This window comes from Camarhynchus parvulus, chromosome 6, assembly GCF_901933205.1.
Source record: "Camarhynchus parvulus chromosome 6, STF_HiC, whole genome shotgun sequence".
Lineage (NCBI taxonomy): Eukaryota > Metazoa > Chordata > Aves > Passeriformes > Thraupidae > Camarhynchus > Camarhynchus parvulus.
In genome coordinates this window covers 29,379,618-29,397,992 of record NC_044576.1, presented here as the reverse complement: position 1 = coordinate 29,397,992, position 18,375 = coordinate 29,379,618, and the positions used below count along the sequence as shown (strand labels likewise).

General features: G+C 37.5%; 1 protein-coding gene across 3 annotated transcripts; it reads left to right on the top strand.

The window, feature by feature from the left end:
• The first annotated feature begins 1,317 nt into the window (after positions 1-1,317).
• Positions 1,318-17,728, top strand: FAM204A (family with sequence similarity 204 member A). 3 transcript variants are annotated; one of them, XM_030951496.1, is made up of 8 exons: positions 1,318-1,352; positions 1,840-2,151; positions 3,068-3,158; positions 3,672-3,705; positions 4,287-4,389; positions 6,081-6,170; positions 16,908-17,014; positions 17,363-17,728. In XM_030951496.1, the coding sequence occupies exons 2-8, from the start codon at positions 1,918-1,920 to the stop codon at positions 17,412-17,414; spliced, it is 711 nt and encodes a 236-aa protein (XP_030807356.1). In that variant the 5' UTR covers positions 1,318-1,352; positions 1,840-1,917; the 3' UTR covers positions 17,415-17,728. The 3 variants fall into 3 exon arrangements, with proteins under 3 accessions (XP_030807356.1, XP_030807358.1, XP_030807355.1); XM_030951498.1 differs by having other exon boundaries at positions 1,331-1,723; positions 4,290-4,389; XM_030951495.1 differs by having other exon boundaries at positions 1,331-1,723.
• Positions 17,729-18,375: the final 647 nt, after the last annotated feature.

The window sequence follows — 18,375 nt, the reverse complement described above, 5'->3', positions numbered from 1 at the left end:
ACAATCTGAAGATCTGATTTATGTCCATGAGAAAGGCATTTAGTTTTTCCTTCCATGCACAGCCAATCCCAGAAGCTGGGATCAACCAAGAAATCCCCACTCATAGCCATATTCCCAATTATCCACCTTCATAATATTTGCCCTTTTCTCATTCCTCTCTTGTTTGTCCACAACTGGGTCATGTTGTGGTTTGGGGTCAGCAACTCCTTTCTCAAAATTCTCATTATCATATTGAGATAGTGTTTTCAACCTGTCAAACTGTCACTCAAAAGTACATCTTCTCACAGATTATTTGGAAGATGGAAAGCCTCCTGTTTTTCAGACACATTTCAGTGCTGGTGACGTCAGCCTTGTCCCTTCATCTTTTCCTTGTGCCTCCCCTCCCGTTGCTCCTTCTATTCAAGATGTTCTTGGTAGATCACATTCAGACTGCTCCTAAATACCTGTGTCATCTGCCTCACCTATGAGAGCTGAAAGGACAAAGTGTAACAGAATCTTAGAGAGAAACAATTCCTTTGCTCTGCACAGACTTTGCACTTTTGTGGTTTTCTCTTTACCACATCAATCCAAGGCACTATGGGGAACTTTGGAAGGATTTTTCAATACTTGAAGAGTATGACCCTCACTATTCAGTCCCAGCATAAACATTTTGGTGTGGCTCAACTACAAGGTTTACTTTTGGAAGAGACACCATATTCCTTTATGGCAGCAAGGATTGCTGTACAACTTGATGCTTGTCCTTCTGAAAGAAGCTCAAGTCTGATGAGGAGGAGCTGAGGGAGTTGGGGGTGTTTAGTCGGAGAAAAAGAGGCTCAAGGGGGACATTATTGCTCTCCGAGACTCCCTGACAGGAGGCTGGAGACACACTGGCATCGGGCTCTGCTCCCAGGGAATAAGAGATTTCATGAAATGGCCTTCTGCTGCATCAATTGAGATTTAACTTGGACACTAGGAGCAATTTTTTCACTGAAAGGGTGACAACATTGGAACGGGCCGCCCAGGGAGGTGATGGAGCCACCGGCCCTGGAGGAGACTCCGGGAAAGACTTCATGTAGCACCCAGTGTTATGGTCTGCTGGACACAGTGGCTTTGCGTCGTAAGTTGGACACAGTGATCTGGGAGGCCTTTTCCAACCTAAATCGTTCTGAGATTCCGACAACCCCTCGTCAGCACACGCTGTACCCCCAGCCCCGCCGCTCCCCTCACACCACCGCCCGCCATGGCCGCCCCGCCCCGGGACACCCGGGCCGCCCCGCCCCGCTGCCATGGCGACCGGCGCGCCCGCTGATTGGCTGCGCCGCCCCGCCCAATCCGCGCGCGGGGTGTTCCGGCGGTGCCAAGATGGCGCCCAGGTAAACACGGCCGCGGGCGGCGGCGCTGAGGGGGGTTCTGCGGGCGCCGGGACGCGGCGAGAGCCCTCTGCCTTCCCCTAGGCCGGCGTTGGGCCGCGTTTCTCTTCGCCTCGCTGCCTTTGCAGCTGGCCTCCTTCGCTTCCCCGGCCTGCTGCCTCCCCGCAGCGGCTCTTCCCTGCCGGGGCCCGGGAAGGGGAGGCGGCTGTGCTGGCCCGGGAAGTTGCCCCTGTGGAGGCACGGGAGGCGTTTGCTGCTAAACTGAAAGGAGCTATAAGCAAACGCATGGGGGCACCACTTTAATGGACAAGGTGTGGGGAAAAAAAGAGTAGTCTCAGGCTCTGTAATCAAGTTGTCATCTTCTTTCTGAAATAGTAAGTATTTGGGCTTTTATAACGTGCTCGTCTAAAATATGTAGCGATATTTGTGTAAGAAGAGCAAAAATATTTCTGATGACGTGTTTTGCTGTTTCTGTTTTTCTCTTGCGCAGGTTGTTTTTGTGTTGGGATGGGTAACCTGGTGTCTTTGCAGTGAATTGAAATAGTTTGGACTTTATATAAACTGGAAGATGTGGAGTGGGCTGTTACCTCCAGGACTGAATGAAAGTGATGTTGATCTGAGTTCTGATGATGGAGACGAATCACCTGATTCCTGTTCAAAGCAAGAGGAAAAAGAAGATACTGAAAGAGTTCAGGGGACTGGACAGGAAAGTAATGCCAGCAGTGAACCTCTTGTACCAGTGACAGATGAAGAAGGTGAATCTCAAACGTGCCCTCCTGGAGTTTCTGTAAATATCTGGAATGTATGTATCATTACAGGTTTCCAAAAGAGTATAATGCAGTGTACTCATGTGGCTGATTTTTAGAGTAAAATAATTCACTGTTGAATAATCAATACACAAATCTGAAATTGGATCAAATATGATCTGAGTATACAAACCTTCGATTATTTAAAGCCAGGTGAACAGGAATTTAGGAAGGAAGTGATTAGGTGGTAGTTTGGTGGTGATTGAAAGCACAGCAAGGAGTTGTCCTAACTACACAGTTGCATAAAACTTGTGTTTTCAGTGGTTAATGGGCTCTGAGCTACTTGGTAGGTGCTTTCTGCATTGGTAAGGATTTACAGCTCAGTGTTTCATAGCTGGGGAGGGGAGGTGTGCCCTGCTGCTTGCTGTAGGATTAACTGCAAGCATTCAGACTCAAGAGTTCCTTATAACCTCCCGATTCTGCAGTTGCATGTAAAGACTGGGGAAAACAAAAAACCCTTAACAAAACAATGTGGTTTAGGCTTTTGATTCAAAATAAGAACTGGCAAAAATAGTTTCCTTCTTTCACCCCTCAGTTCTTGTAGGTAGCCTGCGGTTCAAGGACCATGCTGTCACTAATTTGTGGTTACAAGCTACCAGCCAGGCAATAAATATACATGGTGTATCTCAGGAGTGCACAACAAGCAGAAGTGTGTTCTGTGTCACATCCCTTGAGAAAACTGTCAGATCTGAACAGTCCTGGGATGTACAGAGGGCACAAAGTCAGAGAGAGGTGATGAAAGATTGGCACCAGTTCCAGTTTAACACCATCAGAGTCCCATGGTCTTGATTTATAGATTGGGATGTAGTAGATAACACAAGGCACTGTGGGTAATTTTACATTTCTCTATGTAATTTCTTAAAAATGGGGGGAAAATTAAAAATACTGACTTGGTTTTTCATAATCTTGTAGAAATTTTTGGAGCTTCAGAAGAAACACCGTGAAATGAAAATGCAAGTGAGAGAGGAAAACAGATGCCGGAAAAGAAAGCGACGCCGAAAAGGTGGTTTTTTAATGGCTAACAGAATTTTTTGTTTTCCAATTAAATTAGTATCAATACATGCTGTTTTGTGGGTATTTTGAGGTTTTGAGGTTTTCTTTTTTGTGGTTTTTTTTTAATGAAGAATTGTACTCTAGCTGTTATCTTGGATTTTATTTTTCTGCTTGTATGCATCAATTGCAAGGTGGTAGTGAGGTTGTAGACAGATTGCCACATAGAATGCAAGTAATATATTTAAAAGGGAGGTAGAACTTACTCAGTTAATACTGATTTATAATGGTTAAGTGTATTTCAGCAGTTTTACAAAACTTACTTCTGCACATTCTGGTTAAAACTTCATAGATATTGCAGGAGTTGCTTACAGCTGAGTGGTTTAAATCTGCATGATCATTGGGTAAAAACCCAGTGTGTTGATCTTTAAAAGAAAATGTGACCAATTAGAACTCTCTTAACTTCATTGGATGCTGTGGGGTATCACTGTGTAATGTTGAATTTTTTCTTTTTTTTTCCCCTTAGCAAAACAGAGAAAGAGCGATGAAGTGGCTAAGAGGTATAACCAGGTCAATGGGATTACCTGAGGTCTGTTAGTAGCAGGCAAAACTTACAATAAGCCTGACCACATTCATAGCCAAAGCCTAGCTTTGAGCACTGTGTAAAATATATTTAAATTTGCTCAGTGTCTCTGTTGGGCAGGCTGAATTTGTACCGGTGATTGCTTGATGGAGTGTTACTGCTTGATTTTAAAAATCTACCCAAATGTATCATTTAATGTAACCTTTGATAGACTTAATGCTCTTCCTGCTTCCTTCATACAAGCTCCTGTTCAGCCTGCTCCTTCCCTTCTTTTTCCTCCTTGGCAGTGTTAGATTTATGATTAGACTCGATCTTAAAGAACTTTTTCAACCTAAATGGTTCTAGGATTCTATCAGCTTGCTTTCAAGATTGTGTAAATGTAATTTCACAAAGGGGGAGCAATAATTAATTTCACTTTTTAAAAAAACTGAATGGGTAAAAAGACCATGTCTGCTAAATGGAAGAGTTTATTTTAGCTTTGAGAAGGATATTACAAGTTGTGGAAAGGGAAGTGGTTATAGTAATGACTTGTTTGTTTGTTTGTTTGTTTGTTTTTAGTAGTCAGCAGTTGGAAAATGAAGAAAAATGGAAAGAACTTACACAATACTTTGGAATCAATGATAGATTTGAATCACCTGTGGACAGCAGGGCTCCACAAAAGGTGACTGTTATTACAAAGGCAGTGTCAGCTTGTGTTTGGCAGTAAGAGAGCTTGTCCTTAACTGAGATAGGAAACTGAGGCTGAGTGTAAAGAACACAGTCACTCTGAGGAAGGATGATTTTATGAGCTTTTTAAATAAATGTCCTTGAATGGTAGCTGTGCTTTCTTTTAAGACAGTATCCAGGCTTGTTTCCTGTCTGGTTTTGTTTTCCTGTTTTCCTGTTGTGAGAGACGGAACACTTCATATGCATTGTTTGACTTTTCCTTTTGTTTTGCTTCGTTGTGTTTTAACTTTAAAATGTGTCACATCAATTCTTCAGTTGACACCAGTGGCTACAAGAATTAAAGGTGCAAACCTAGCATACATTTGACTGGATTCATAACATACTCTGTTCATAAATATTACTCTGTAACTAGTCATATTTGAAGTAATTGGCACACACAATGGATAAGTTAAGCATCTCACTGCATTGTGAGTTTCTGTTAGTGCTGTTGGCTCTATAATATTTCTTATGAAGTTCTCTGTAAGTTCTGTTATGTGAAATGTTCACTTAGCTTCCTTTATGATAATTTTTGTATTTTTCATTTTCTTAAAGTGAGTTTTACATGCAGGTCATGAAGATTTGTTTGCTTCTTACTTTTGGTGGCTATTTAGTTGTCATTGAAGTGGTCAGGATAGATCTGGAATGAGGCCCAAAGTGTTCAAGTGCAGCTGTTTCATTGTAATTTCAGGGATATTATCACTAGTGGAAGATATGTCTTGCTATTTTCAGAAGAGGCATCTTAACAAGGATTTGCCATCACTGCAACTTCCAGTTGTGCATTTTTTTTCGTCTACCACCTGAAATAACTCAAGTGCAGTGTTTGCAGATCACTGTTTCTCAAGAATTCCATTAGCTTTTTCCTTTTTATCTCTTAAAAAGTGTATGTTATGGAACTGTCAAATGTGTTTTCTTTATTTCACTAATATTTAAAATCCGTGAGGCTGTAAATTATCTTTTGGTATGATAGTGAGTATTTTGGGAAATTCTGAAGTCAGTGCTACCCTTCTGTACTCCACCACAAATTTACAACTATAATTTCCAGGAGATAGTTACTTTTTATTGTTACATTTTTCATAAGTGTTGCCATTAAACAAGTTATGTTTACCTCTGAAAATAAGAAAACAACCCTTAAATCCTGAAGCTTTTTCATTGTTTTCCATAGGGCTGCTAGAATTTTTAATTTATTAGCACAGTGGAGTGGCTTTGTGCCAGAACTCTGGTTTTTGGGTAGAGATAAGATCTTAGAACTGTAACTATACAGTGGTAATTGCCATTCTTCATGTTACCTGACACATATATTTCACATTTTGTTTAGAAAGCTCCAGGGATGGAAGAGATAAGCCAGATCTTCAGATGAAATTTTATTGTGACAGGCATAAACTAGCCCGTGTAATTTTTTTAACCTATAGTATTATCCTGCACATAAGGTGGAACTAATGCAATGATTTGTGCTCAGGCGGCCTCTCAGTGAATTCTTAATTATACTGTCCATTGCAATACACAGCCAGAGTGATTTGTGGTACTCAGAAATTACAGGTTTATGCAGTGTCTTAAAGAATTTTATGAAAGAAATATTTTTAGAAAGGAGGTACTCCCTTTAAATATGTTCTTTTTTGTTCTAAAGGCATTTATTTTTTTTTTCCCTAGTCTGGCCTTGAACTGAGCATAGAGAAGTGTGTGGCTGAAGGTGACATTGCCAAGGCTGAGGAGCTGAGTGACAGATTAGCCATTCGTGAGGTAAGTGGGCTGTTAACAAAAACTCGGAGGGGTCATTTAGTTCTGCACATCTGGACTGAAAGTGTCATGAGTAGAGCAGCATTGAAGATTGTTTGCAGCATCTTTCCTGTTTCCTGAGCAGATTCAGTCAGTGATTGAAGGACTTTGCTGCTGATCTGGCAGTGCTTGGACAGCTTTAGCTGTGTTTAAGAATTGAAAATACATCCATGAACTGTCCAAGTACTTGCTTTAGGGCCTTGCTGCTCACTCCACAACTCAGAGGAGTTGGTATCTGGTCATCTGTGTTGAACTTTTGTTTTTTCTCTATGTTGCAAGCCAGGAGGACAGGAGTAGGATGTTCTCTTTCTCTCAGTTCCCTGTGCCTCATAAGTTTTTTTTGCATTACCTCTCCCATAAGCTTGGGAAGCCTGAAGACAGGTAGAGATTTAGCAAGCCTAGAGCAAATAAGGAGATATGAACCCCAAGTTATGGGCCAGTACTTGTTTCTCTTGTATTTATGTGGTCAGGTGTTGATGGCTGGAAGAATTCTGAAGAAGAATGGGTGTAGACAGTTGTCTCTCTGTACTACTGCTGTAGCTTTAAAATTGTGATGGATATTTTTTTCTCCTTGTCATAATTGTTCAGTGTATAAATACATAGCTAAAACCAAGTGCAAAGTAACACCATTTTTTCAAGATGTTGTCTTGATAGTTGGTGTAGCTGAGTAATTTCATGGAAGCTGTGCTCTCTTTGCCACAAGTGGGAGAAAAAAAAAATCTGTATGTAGATGTCTTAGTGAATACTTAAAACTGGTGAGGAATCTATCAGATAGCTCTGGTAACTTCATCTAAGAAATTGTCCAATTTGTGCACATAGAGTAGTTGGTAGCAGCTGAAGTAAAGACAGCTGAAGTCCACAGAGGCTGTTTTACCCACTGCTAGTTGTGCATAGGGGAGAAAATGGAGAGGAAAAAATTAGGTTAATAAAATAGTTTAACAGTTTTGAAGCCAGGTAAGAAAAAAAAAAATATTTCAGTGAGTGGAAAAGTGATATTTTTAAAGTAATATCAGTAGTATGATTTAAACTATAAATCTTCTAGATTTATACTAAAAAATAATTATATAATGTTTTGCTTTCATTCCTTTATCTTGAATATTCTTCCATCTTCACAGAGGTAATGGCAATTTTCTGTCCACTGTATATGCTTGCAAAATTCAAAGGTATTAGAAGAGGATTAGGAAAGCAAAGACAAATTTTAGCTGCCTCTCATTCTCATACAAATATTTTAAATGTTTCTTAAATACAGTGTTTTAAACTAAGCTTTAATGTAAAATTGCAGATTTAAATCTGTTTAATGCAATGTATTACAATATTGTGATGACTCTAAAAACAGACAGCTTTTGAAGTGGGAAATACAGTTCTTAAGGTTCTCTGAGGTTAGGTAAAAGTAACTGTTCCTCAGTGAGTGTTCTTACAAAATCATTAAACTCCTCCATTTAGTCACTCAGGGCAGTTTCTAATGACTGGACTCTTATCTGCCTTGTCACCAGTGACCGCAAAACTTCAGTCTGCAAAGATAACAGCTATTGACAGTGGTAGGAATGTGCCCTGGTGTTCCCTTTAAGTCTGACCAGCTTCTGACTGTTTTATTATGTGTACAACATGAACAACTTGCTGTTCTCCTTCACAAATGTCATTATCCCATCTCCTCTAAAGTGGTTGGAGTATTATAATCAATAAAACATACTGAGGTTCTAGTGCAAATTGTTTGACTATAAAAACAAATTAATGTAAGAAGTTTTAAGGTTTTGTAATATTTATGATAAACTGTTATCTGATTTTGGTAGCCATGGGATTATACAACATCTAGCATATCCCAGGTGCTCCAGCAGTGTATTATTATTTGTGGAACATTAGCTCCAAATTGTTGACTTTCAAATATTAGCGTGTTGTAATTCTGAAAACAAAATGCTTGAAACATTATTAGTATTCACAGCCTTGACTTGGTTTTGGTTAAGTGGGTTTATCTGAACAAATAATATGTTGAAAGAAGGGAAACTCAAATGGCTGGCTTGATCTCTCATGAGGAGTTCTGTCGAGGCAGAATCCATGTGAATTCACTGGGGTTCTCTGCTCTTGTAGAGATGTGTTCCATTGCTCACTGCAAGGTTCATTTTTCTTTGTGATTTTCAGAATCTTGTTTTTTTAATGGAACTTTTAAAATACTTTTTTTTTTCCTAAGGAAATTCTTCTAACAGTGACTGTTTCAGTGAAGAGCTATAAAAAGAGGATTTGATTATGGAAGAGGCTGATTGAACAGTCATTGTTTTGTACACAAGTACACTTAATAAAATATTGCTTTCATGTTGTATCCATTCAATTGCTACTTTTCTTCTCTTAGCAGTTTACAGAAATGTCGATTTCAATATACAATGCCTCTAAGAAGTGAGTTAATTTTAAATTATGTGGCTGTTTGTATCCCTCTAACTTCCAAATGCAGCACAGCTCTGTGAGCAAGTCAGGCATGGAACTACACTGTGGCTGTATTGAAGTACACCACTTCTGAAGTCTGGAGTAATAAGTGGATGAATTATTGTTCTTTTATCTCAACTTCATCTCTTTATGTATAGTTTTCATTTTTCTTGAGCGGTGTCACGGGGCTGGGGACAGAGAGTGTGTGAGAAAGAGCTGTGTGGTGTTTGGGGTGCAGCCCCCCTTGCAGCCATGTGAGAAATGTTCAGTGGGTAGGTGTTCTTTTTGAAATCAGGTGTATGGGGTTTTAATCGGCACCATTTTCTTTTGCAAGAAGCAGTGACTGGAACCTGCTGATAAAGCTTTTGCTTTGAGGCACAGATCCCAGAGTTCTTACAGCCGTTTCCTGCCTTAATAAGTGAAACTAATTTTTGATGTATAACATTTATAAGCCTGTGAAACTGATAGGGCAGCTTCAGTATTTAGAAAAATGAAGCCAAAAATAAACAGATGATGAGTATAGACGGTAGAAACATGTCCTAAAAAGCAAAGGAATGTCAAAATGATGCTGTCAATATCCTGTCGTTGTGACACAGTGAGAAAAGGTTTTTCAAAATCAGATTCATTTAAAATCAGTGATGACTTAGGCAATATGCATAATCTAGCAGCTGTCAGTGCATCATGGAATTTTGCATTCTAAAAACCTAAATGGTACAGCTTTAAAGTTTTGGGTCTTCAGGTTTCCAGGTGGTACTTGTTGCAGGTTCTTTAAGGAAATTGTTACTGCACTGCATTAAATGAACTATCGGGCAATATATTATTTTTTATTTTCTTTTCTTTGACAAAGACACACAAATGCTGATTTTAAAACAGCTTCTCAATCCAGGAGCTTTCAAGGTTTTGGTGTGAGAATTAGAATTTGAACACCTCGTGCATGAGGCTGTATTTACTGGTGGCTGCATGGGTGGATTCATATGTAGCTTTTGAGACTGGCTGATGTGTTCCCCCTTTTTTGTTGGCAGTTGCATTTCTATTATAAAAATTAACTGTATGTATTACACTGCTGAATATTTTGTCTAATCTCTGCTGGGCAAACCTCACTGCCAAGTGTTACCCCTTGTCTCCTGCTGTCTGTCAGTCGTCGGGGTAGCAGATCTCTACCTGTGGCATCCTTGGCCATCCCCACAGTGCATTCTCTTGTGGGGTGTTCAGCTTCCCTGAGAGGTCTGGTGATCCTGAAGTTCTTGGTTTCATTATTTTATACACAAGTGAAGATTTTCCTGAAAAAAATAAAGGCACCTCTGCATTATGTTGTAGAGAATAATTTAGGCTTCAGTAACTCTGCTCCTTCAGCTTCTGGCTGGAGCACCTCAGTGCTGTGATGCAATTAGTGTCCAAGATCAACACTGCTTTGATAAATGTGTTGAGCAACAAAATAATGCAGGTGGGTCATACTCCTTAATTCACTGTAGAGCTTCAAGCACAGTTAGACTGAGTTATTTCTTTAATACCTGCAGTACAGTACTATTAGTATTAAAAAAAATGAGCAATTCATTGCGGTGTGCATGGTACAATATGCACAGTTAGTGTTTATTATTGTAATCCAGTTGCTGCCTTTGTTATCACGTTCCAGGGCTTCCAGCATGGGCAGAGTCCTTCATGTTTTATAGTTGTGCTGTTCAGATGTAGCCTGGCATACCTAAAGCTGCTGTTTGAACATTGCATTTAAGGATGACTTACTTAACTTGAGAGATGCCAATAGAAATATTAATGTAGGAGTTACCCCAAAAAATCTGAGTCTTTTAGAATGAAAGTTATTAAGAAAATAAAGTACATGTGAACACTTAGCTGGGCTGAAATGACAAGATTTTTTTGGTGATGCCCTGGGGTAGGATAGCTGAGATGTAATAGTAGCAGATACTTGGGATATGGAGCTGGGAACAGACACTTGGAATTACGTCAACTTCTCAATGCTTTGTAAAAATTTTTGTGGAATTCTATCTTGAGATGTAATTAAATTGTTCCTGCTGTGTTAGTGGGAATCCACCTAAATTTCTTTAAAGAATAAATGTTGATAAATTAGAGCACTGTGCACAGCTGGATGTGTTTATCCCTTTGAGTAAGGATGGTATGTGCAGAGATCTGCTAATTTCACTCTGCTATAAATCAGTTTCAATCTGGAGTGATACTTGTAAAAATTATTTTCATAGTAAACCAAAAAGTCTTATAAGATTCTGCACTATAACTCCTTACATATATTTTTTCCTCCTAGAGAAAGAGGTTTTTTTCATTGTGTTTTTGTGCTCAAATCATGGTTTGGTTGTATTTGCAAAATGCAGAATACAGATTTCTTATGGCTCTAATACTGTGAGAGCTGATCTGACTAAAGCCCAAACTTTGCACATATTGGTGAGGTTTTTTTTGTGTGAACTGCCTGGTAGGCAGGTGCCACATTGTCTAAGAACACATTAGCCTGAGGACTGTAACTTGAACACAGTTATATAATCTTGACCATATTAGACTTACCTGTCAAAAGTAACTTCTAAAATATTTTGTAATTTAGTGTGCTAAATTGCTGCAGCACATGTCAGTCTCTAAATACCCCTGACTTTTTGACAGCATTTCCTGAGTGCCTGGCTTAGTGTCTTCTGGCATTTTGGAGAAAGACTTAAAAAGCTGCAATTTATGGGGACACTGGTGTTTAATCCAACTTAAATGAAGGATCTACGTTGTAATTGATGAAATTAATTGGCTATTCACTGGAATATGATCCTCATGTTACAGCAAGATCAGTCCTGCTGTTGTCTTTAAATTGATGCATTAGTTTTGACCATTTTCTCGTAATCAAATTAGTATCTCCTGTCTGCAAGTAACCTCTAGTCATATAAATAAGAAAGGGAAGCACACAAGGCAGTTTGTTGGTTATTACTGCTGAGAACCATTCTGGAAACTGGTTTCCATGTGGGAATCTGGGTAGGAAATAGTTGGTTGTGATGACATTACTGTCAGAGATGGACAGGAGTTAGTACTTGATGCTCTTCTGTTGGTAAAATAAAATTTCTTAAGTTCTGTGCAACGTTCACAATTTCTCACAGTGTTTTTAGGTACCTGAAGTGGTGCAGTTTTATGTGAAGTGTAACCAAGCACAAATTAACTTGGAACTCTTGTTGTGGAAGAACTGTCCCCATCACCCCCCCAAAAAAAAAGAAAAAAAAAGGTTTTTTATCTGTGAAGGATTTCTTTCTTACCTTGGTGAAGGTGCTTCCAAATACTCCTCTTCATTGAGGTGGTTTTCTTTTAACCTTTGGAACATGGCAGGGTTATCACCTAGAATTACATTCTTATGCTCCCTTAATTATGTATATCTTTTCCTTAACAAACCTTAAAAAAAGATTTCAGATGTTACAAGTCTAATTAAAGAGACAGACAAAGCACAGTTTATACTGTAGATTTTTTCTGCAGTTCAATTAATCAGCATGTTTTCTCTTTTAATTAAAACCATTTTAGTAAATTAAAGCCCACAGCAAAACACATATATAATTTGTTTGTAATTAGCTCTTAATTGGTGGTAGTTGAAGCTTAGCACCCTTGGTTTCTTTCTTCATGATTGCCATTTTATTAGCAGCCAGTCATTAATTAATCTTTTTTTCTAATTAGCTTATAAAACTGTTGATGGCACATTATTGTAAATGTGATTTTAAGTTCAAAGCTTGTTAATAAGCTTTCTTACTTAGAAGAACAGAGATAAAGAAATTGCTGAAAACAGTACTACAGTTCTTTTTTTAAAACTGCCTTTGTTATAAGGGGGCTCTGTAAAGCATCTAACAGCTTATGGTTAATTTTTTAATGCTGTGTTTTCTTGTGAATGGAGGAAGTTACTTGCATTTAAATGTTTAAGTCTAGCAAAGAGCTTAATATTAGAACAGTTTCCTGTCCTTGCTCCATTGCTATGTCATCCAAATATAATGTGGTGTTGAAATACACAGCATAAAAATACAACAAAGGTATTACAAAAGTATTTTAAAGGGGAAGTTGAGCACATCATTGAAAGGGGACAATTTTCAGTGCAAAATCCACTCGGTATTCTTGTTTGCTTTATATATTTTATATACGTCAGCAATGGATAACATTCCATAACATAAAAGGAGAAAATCATTGCTAGAGGCAAGCCTGGAATAACTAGATTCATATTTGATGAGAAACTGTAACACTATATTAAAAGGCTGTTTGGCTTCTCTGCTATGATCACAGGATATTTCAGAACCTGTTTGAATATAGATGTTTTGTTGGAGCTTTTGTAGGTTTAATATTTTGTATTTCATACCTCAGTATTTCTGGAGCAGTTCTTGATTCCGTTGTCTCATACTTGTATCGTTCAGCATTTACATTTTACAGTCCTATCTTAAAGGCAGGTCTTTGCTTTGTGATATTTAATGTTAAATGTCCTGATTTGCAAGGAAGTTTTCTGGAAGTTACAGTAGATTCTGTTGCAACTTAATAAAAATGTTTACTCTTCTGCCTGAACTTTACATTCTATTTCAACTTCAGCCATTTCTTTGCTTGTTTTAAAAGTGTTTTATGATGCTGTGCAAGAAACACTAGAAAGGGATAGCTGACAAGGAAAAAATTAAAAATTGGATAAAAAGTAAATGAATAATGTCATATTACTAAAAAGATGAGAGGCTAATTTGTGCCGACTTTTTGCTAATTTTGTTCAAGCCTCAAAATGAGGAGCTGTCACCCGTTCTGTGTAGCACTGATGACAGTGCCAATGATCCATGAAATAAGCTGCCGCTGGCTTTGTTCTGATAAGAATGAACAAATCTGCACAATGTACGGCTCCCAGAATCTCATTTTCATACTTGCATGCAGGCTAAAAGAAATAAGCTGTTTGCAGGCTTGATTAATCAGACATTTGAGGGTTTTTTGTCTCTTTGATCTCTTTCGTCTCCTAGGTAACTTGCTTGACATTAATGTTGAGCTTGAGTAAAGACAATCAGGAATTGTAGACCAAACTGATATAAAAATTAAAGACCTTAACACTTTAAGTACTCCAGTAATGGTTCCGCTTTACTTCAGAAAACATCTGTTTTCATTTAATTAAAGAACAAAAGAGAATAGCATAAATATTTTTCATAGAGACCTGTTATTCCATAAAAAGTTAAAGTATGATAATTGGTATTTTTAAATAAATGCCTTGGAAGTGTTCAAAAAGAAGCAAAGCTTCAGATATTTGTTACAAGGTAACAATTTCAGATGAGTAGGAAATTTTCATTTATGCTGCATTAAACATCTAGAGCAAGATATTTGGCATGATTATTGGTCAACTTCAAAATGGAAAGGGCTTTGCCCTGTCGAAACTAAGTTGTTTTTTAAGTTTGTCTCAAAATACAAACATATATAGTGTTACAAGGATGAACCATTATGTCAGCTTTACTACCCAGTATGATTTACACACTTTAAACCTGTAAAATTGAAAGGAATTTGAAAAAAAAATGTCGCAGTGCGTTTGCTTGAGGTTATGCAGACGCTTTTACAAATCTTCCAAGTGGCTGTAAAGATGAATGCCTCAAGGGTCTAGCCAGGGCCCTGCTTTTCCAACCAGCTAAAGCCCTTATCTTAAATCCAAGCAAAGTACCATTAATCTTTTTGAAAGACCTTTTATGGCTTTTAATATATCCCAAATTAGAACATTTTACACCCTTGGTTCCTGAAATATGGTGATAAAAAGCCTTTAGAGCTTAATTTTCCTTACTGCGTGCTCTGACCAATTTGCAGTTCTTTGTGATAATGTTTAGACACCTTAATTAAAATGCAGCAAAATATTGGATGTTCTATATGGAAAATGCTGATACTTTGACTACACAAGAAATTGTTGTATATATTTTTATTCATGCTTTCTTACTTCTTTTAAGATTGTATTTTATTGAGTTATCTGATGACCTGAAATGTTAGTATGGTGGGTTTTTTTTAATGTAAAATCCATTGACCAAGCTTTTATGGATTTCTTATGGGGGGGAGCAGGGAGTGAAGATGTATGTCTGGGTTTGGGTGGGAGCAGAAGACATTTAATCTGACTAAAATGTGTGTGTTTATATGCAACATTTGTTTTTGTATCTTGAAAATTTGACTCTGTGTAGCCTAGAAATTATAACAATGCTGCAAAATGATTCTGCATTTACTTCCACATGCACTGCAGAGGCTCTTATTGTCCCATTTTTTCTGTACTTTTCAAAGATGGAAGAACTCATTCTGTCTTCCAAAAAATGCAGATAAAGATTTTTCTGCAGCCCTTGTTTAGAGCTCCCTTGTGTATATTTGTGTGTGTATAAGTGCTCAATAGGCCAGTAGAATATATTTTAAAGAGGTTCTGTTATTCATCACACAGTAAAAGTTAATTTTCAAGTGTGTTAGGAGGTAAAATACCTCTAATAAAGGCATGGTTCTGCTGACTGACTTCAGCCATCAGATTGCTCTATTGTTTAAACTAATAATTACTCCTGTTTCAATTTAAAAGTAAACATTTTTTGAATATTTTAGGTGAGTTTTCTTAAGCATTTTTATACTGCAATTATATTAAGGTTAATAGCTGCCCTTAAATATTAAGTGACAATGCAAATAAAAGAATGTTATGTTTTAGTCTTTGACCTGAAATTTAGCAGTTCAGATGTTGGCATTGAATTACTGTTAATAAAAAATATTAATGCTCAGGGGAAAATTACGTAGATAATATAAAAGTTTTGAAGTAGCTGGTCACAGTATTTTGTGCATGAAGATGATTCCAAATATATATTTAGGGCATTATAACACATGCAAATAGTGGATGAGAGACTTGTTTAGTTTTTCCTTTTTAAATATTATGTTTATGAAAATATCTGTTTTCCTTTCAAACTGTTATGCTCAGCTCCTGTCTGCTTGTGTTGGCAGCATTTAGAGCCTCAAACAAAGCATAAACTGAGTTGTGCTTGCTGCCTTTCTTTAAAAGCTCCTTTTTTCATTCTTGAACCCTGAGAAGTCCATTACTTGGAGCTTGTAGAAGAGCTTGTGATGCTGTTTTTGCTTTTTTTTTTTTTTTTGCTTTGTTAACAAAATGATCACCTACCTATTGTGTGTTTGATGGGATAGTTGTGGAAAATGTGTCAGTGCATCTACACCTGCAGATGTGTTCTAGAGTTCTCTTTCATCTTACCTGGATAAAGCATTCCTCAGAGTAAATACTTGTCTGCATAGATGCTGCTGATTATTCAGGTATATTACCATTAATAGTAGAACTTCAGCCAAGGTGTTAAAGAGTATTTTTCCCCTTGGGTCTCCCATTCTTTGATGCCCCCATGACATTTTGGGGGACATTTAGAATATCCAGTTTGCTGGATATAACTGTTTGCTAATTTCAAGAGGTTTGGTTGTGGATTGAAGGAAAACCTGTTTTCCCACATCAGTTTGTAGCAATTTGGGGTAAATGAATTGCATGCTTGTCTTGGACAATAGCAGTAACTTCTGAGAATGAATTCCTTCATAACTCATGTCAAGTCAAGGCAGCAACCACAAAATTTAACTACAAGTTATGAATGTTGATTAAGGGAAATAAAGTGGTCATAGTTCACTGTATCTTCTCCCATCTTTTTTACTTTACTCTTCCCTGCCTTTCTCGCCTGCGCTTGACATTCCCTAAAGTGAACTTAATTCTCACAGTGCATCAGTTTATGGATGTTTTTCACCTGCATGGAAAGCTGGCATATCACACCTTTGCAATATAAAAGCAAGGGTGGAGATAGACACTAAGGACACTGCATCAAGTATTTTTGGACAGACTGATTAAAACATGTCTAGTGGTTCTAGTGAGAAATGTGTTATGTTAGCAGCTCTTCCTGTATAAAAATGTCTTGTTGGGTGTTTTTGACACATGTAAGACCTGATTCTGTTGTGTTGGCATAGCTGAGCAAGACTGGTCCTGATAATGGAGACTGTGTATTTGGATATGTCTGTCTGTATAAAACAAACAAGCAAAAGGATCAAATAAGCGGTTGCCTTTGGTTTTGGTTTTGAAAATGAAGGATTTGTTGAAAAGGATTGCTTGCCTCAGGATCCTACAGCTTTGTATTTCCCTCAAGAGACATTCTTGTTTGTCCAGTCTTAATAGTGCATCATCAACCTAATATTTGAAATATATTTTAGTATCTATTGAATTTTGAGAAACAATATCAGACCAAGTAATTTGTGAGGCTTAAATTTCATATGAGCCATTTGCATCTAATCAGTTTTCCTTTGTTCCTTTTCATGTCTTAGCTTGGTGTGAAAATTGCCAAAGCTGCTGCTTGCCGCAACTTTGTAAAAGCCAAGCAAGAAGCAGAGGCTGCCCAAGAAGCTCAAAAGAAAAAGAAGCTTGCTTGGGGGTAAGTCATTTGAGTATGGAATTAAACATTTGTGGTTTCATTGGCACTAAGTGTGTACAATACAATCTCAGTTAAATGTTTTTTTTTTTAGTTGAAATAGGTTTGTGCTAATCTAATTTGTTTAGTTTAACCTTGTTGGGTTTTGGTGGGCTTTTTTAGGAGTGTATCAGACCTAAGTACAGAGGCTTTATCAGAAATAAAGTGGTGGTTGTGTGGCTGTATTTGTCTTCATGTCTTTATTACAGTATTAAAAATAAGTGATTTTTGTTGTTGTTAAGAATAACATGGTTAAATACCTAAAACACATACCCTCATCATTCCTAATGTGTATTTTGTGCTCTGTTTCAGATTTGAAGCCAAGAAAAGATGGGAAACAAAAAGCAACATGGGATACATGTAGTCCATCCTGTTTTCCTCAGGAGTTGAATACCTGTTGTTACTTGAAGAATATTTGTGGGCACCTTATTAAATCTAAACATAAAACCCCCCCAAAACATAAACACATCAAATACTTAGTATTTATATTAATGTTTTTTAACTGCACTGTCTTGTTTTGTCACTCTCTTATAAATAATACAGCAAAAATACGATCTAAATATCAATACTGTGTTAAATTTTCCTCCTAGATATGAAACCTAAAGATAATACATTTCAGGATGAATTTGGAGTCTGGTAGAGAGTTCTCTGAAGTTGAAATAAAATCCTTGGTCCAAATGTGTTTTGTGCTGTACTGCAATTATAATGTGTGGGTGTGAGGAGAGGGGTATGTTTGCTTCTGGGGCTACACAGACTTAATGCAGTAAATACTTCTTTTCTTCTTGTAAGTTGGAGGAAGACACTAAATAAAGAGGAGCAACCCCAGCCTGTTTTTTTTAAACCAAGGGCATTTATAGCCTTAGTAAATATAAATATATAAAAAAGAACCAAACAAGAAAAAGTCCATCCTCCCTCTCCTGGAAGGATCTGGTACTATTGGTCATATTCTGGTGCCACGTTCTTCATAATGTTTCAGATTCCCAGTTTTCTTTCCTTCCTAAGAACACAGGTTTTTAAAGTCCCAGATAAAAATATATTAATACATATCTTGGAAAAATATCTGAACTGTTATGTTGTACAGTTAACTGCACCCAAGATACAAATGCAGATTTTACTCCAAGTCAAATGTTTTACAGATCAATTAGGATTTGAATGTTTATGTTATAAGATTATAACAAGAATTGGTGATTATGTTTCTTCAGAATTGTTCTCAGTGAAAAGTAAGTACACATTCAAAACTAATAACTTTTCTCCCTGAAGCTCTTGCATATATGTTTAGTCACCACAATGCCTGAATTGAATTGGTAATGTAAATGTCAGTTATT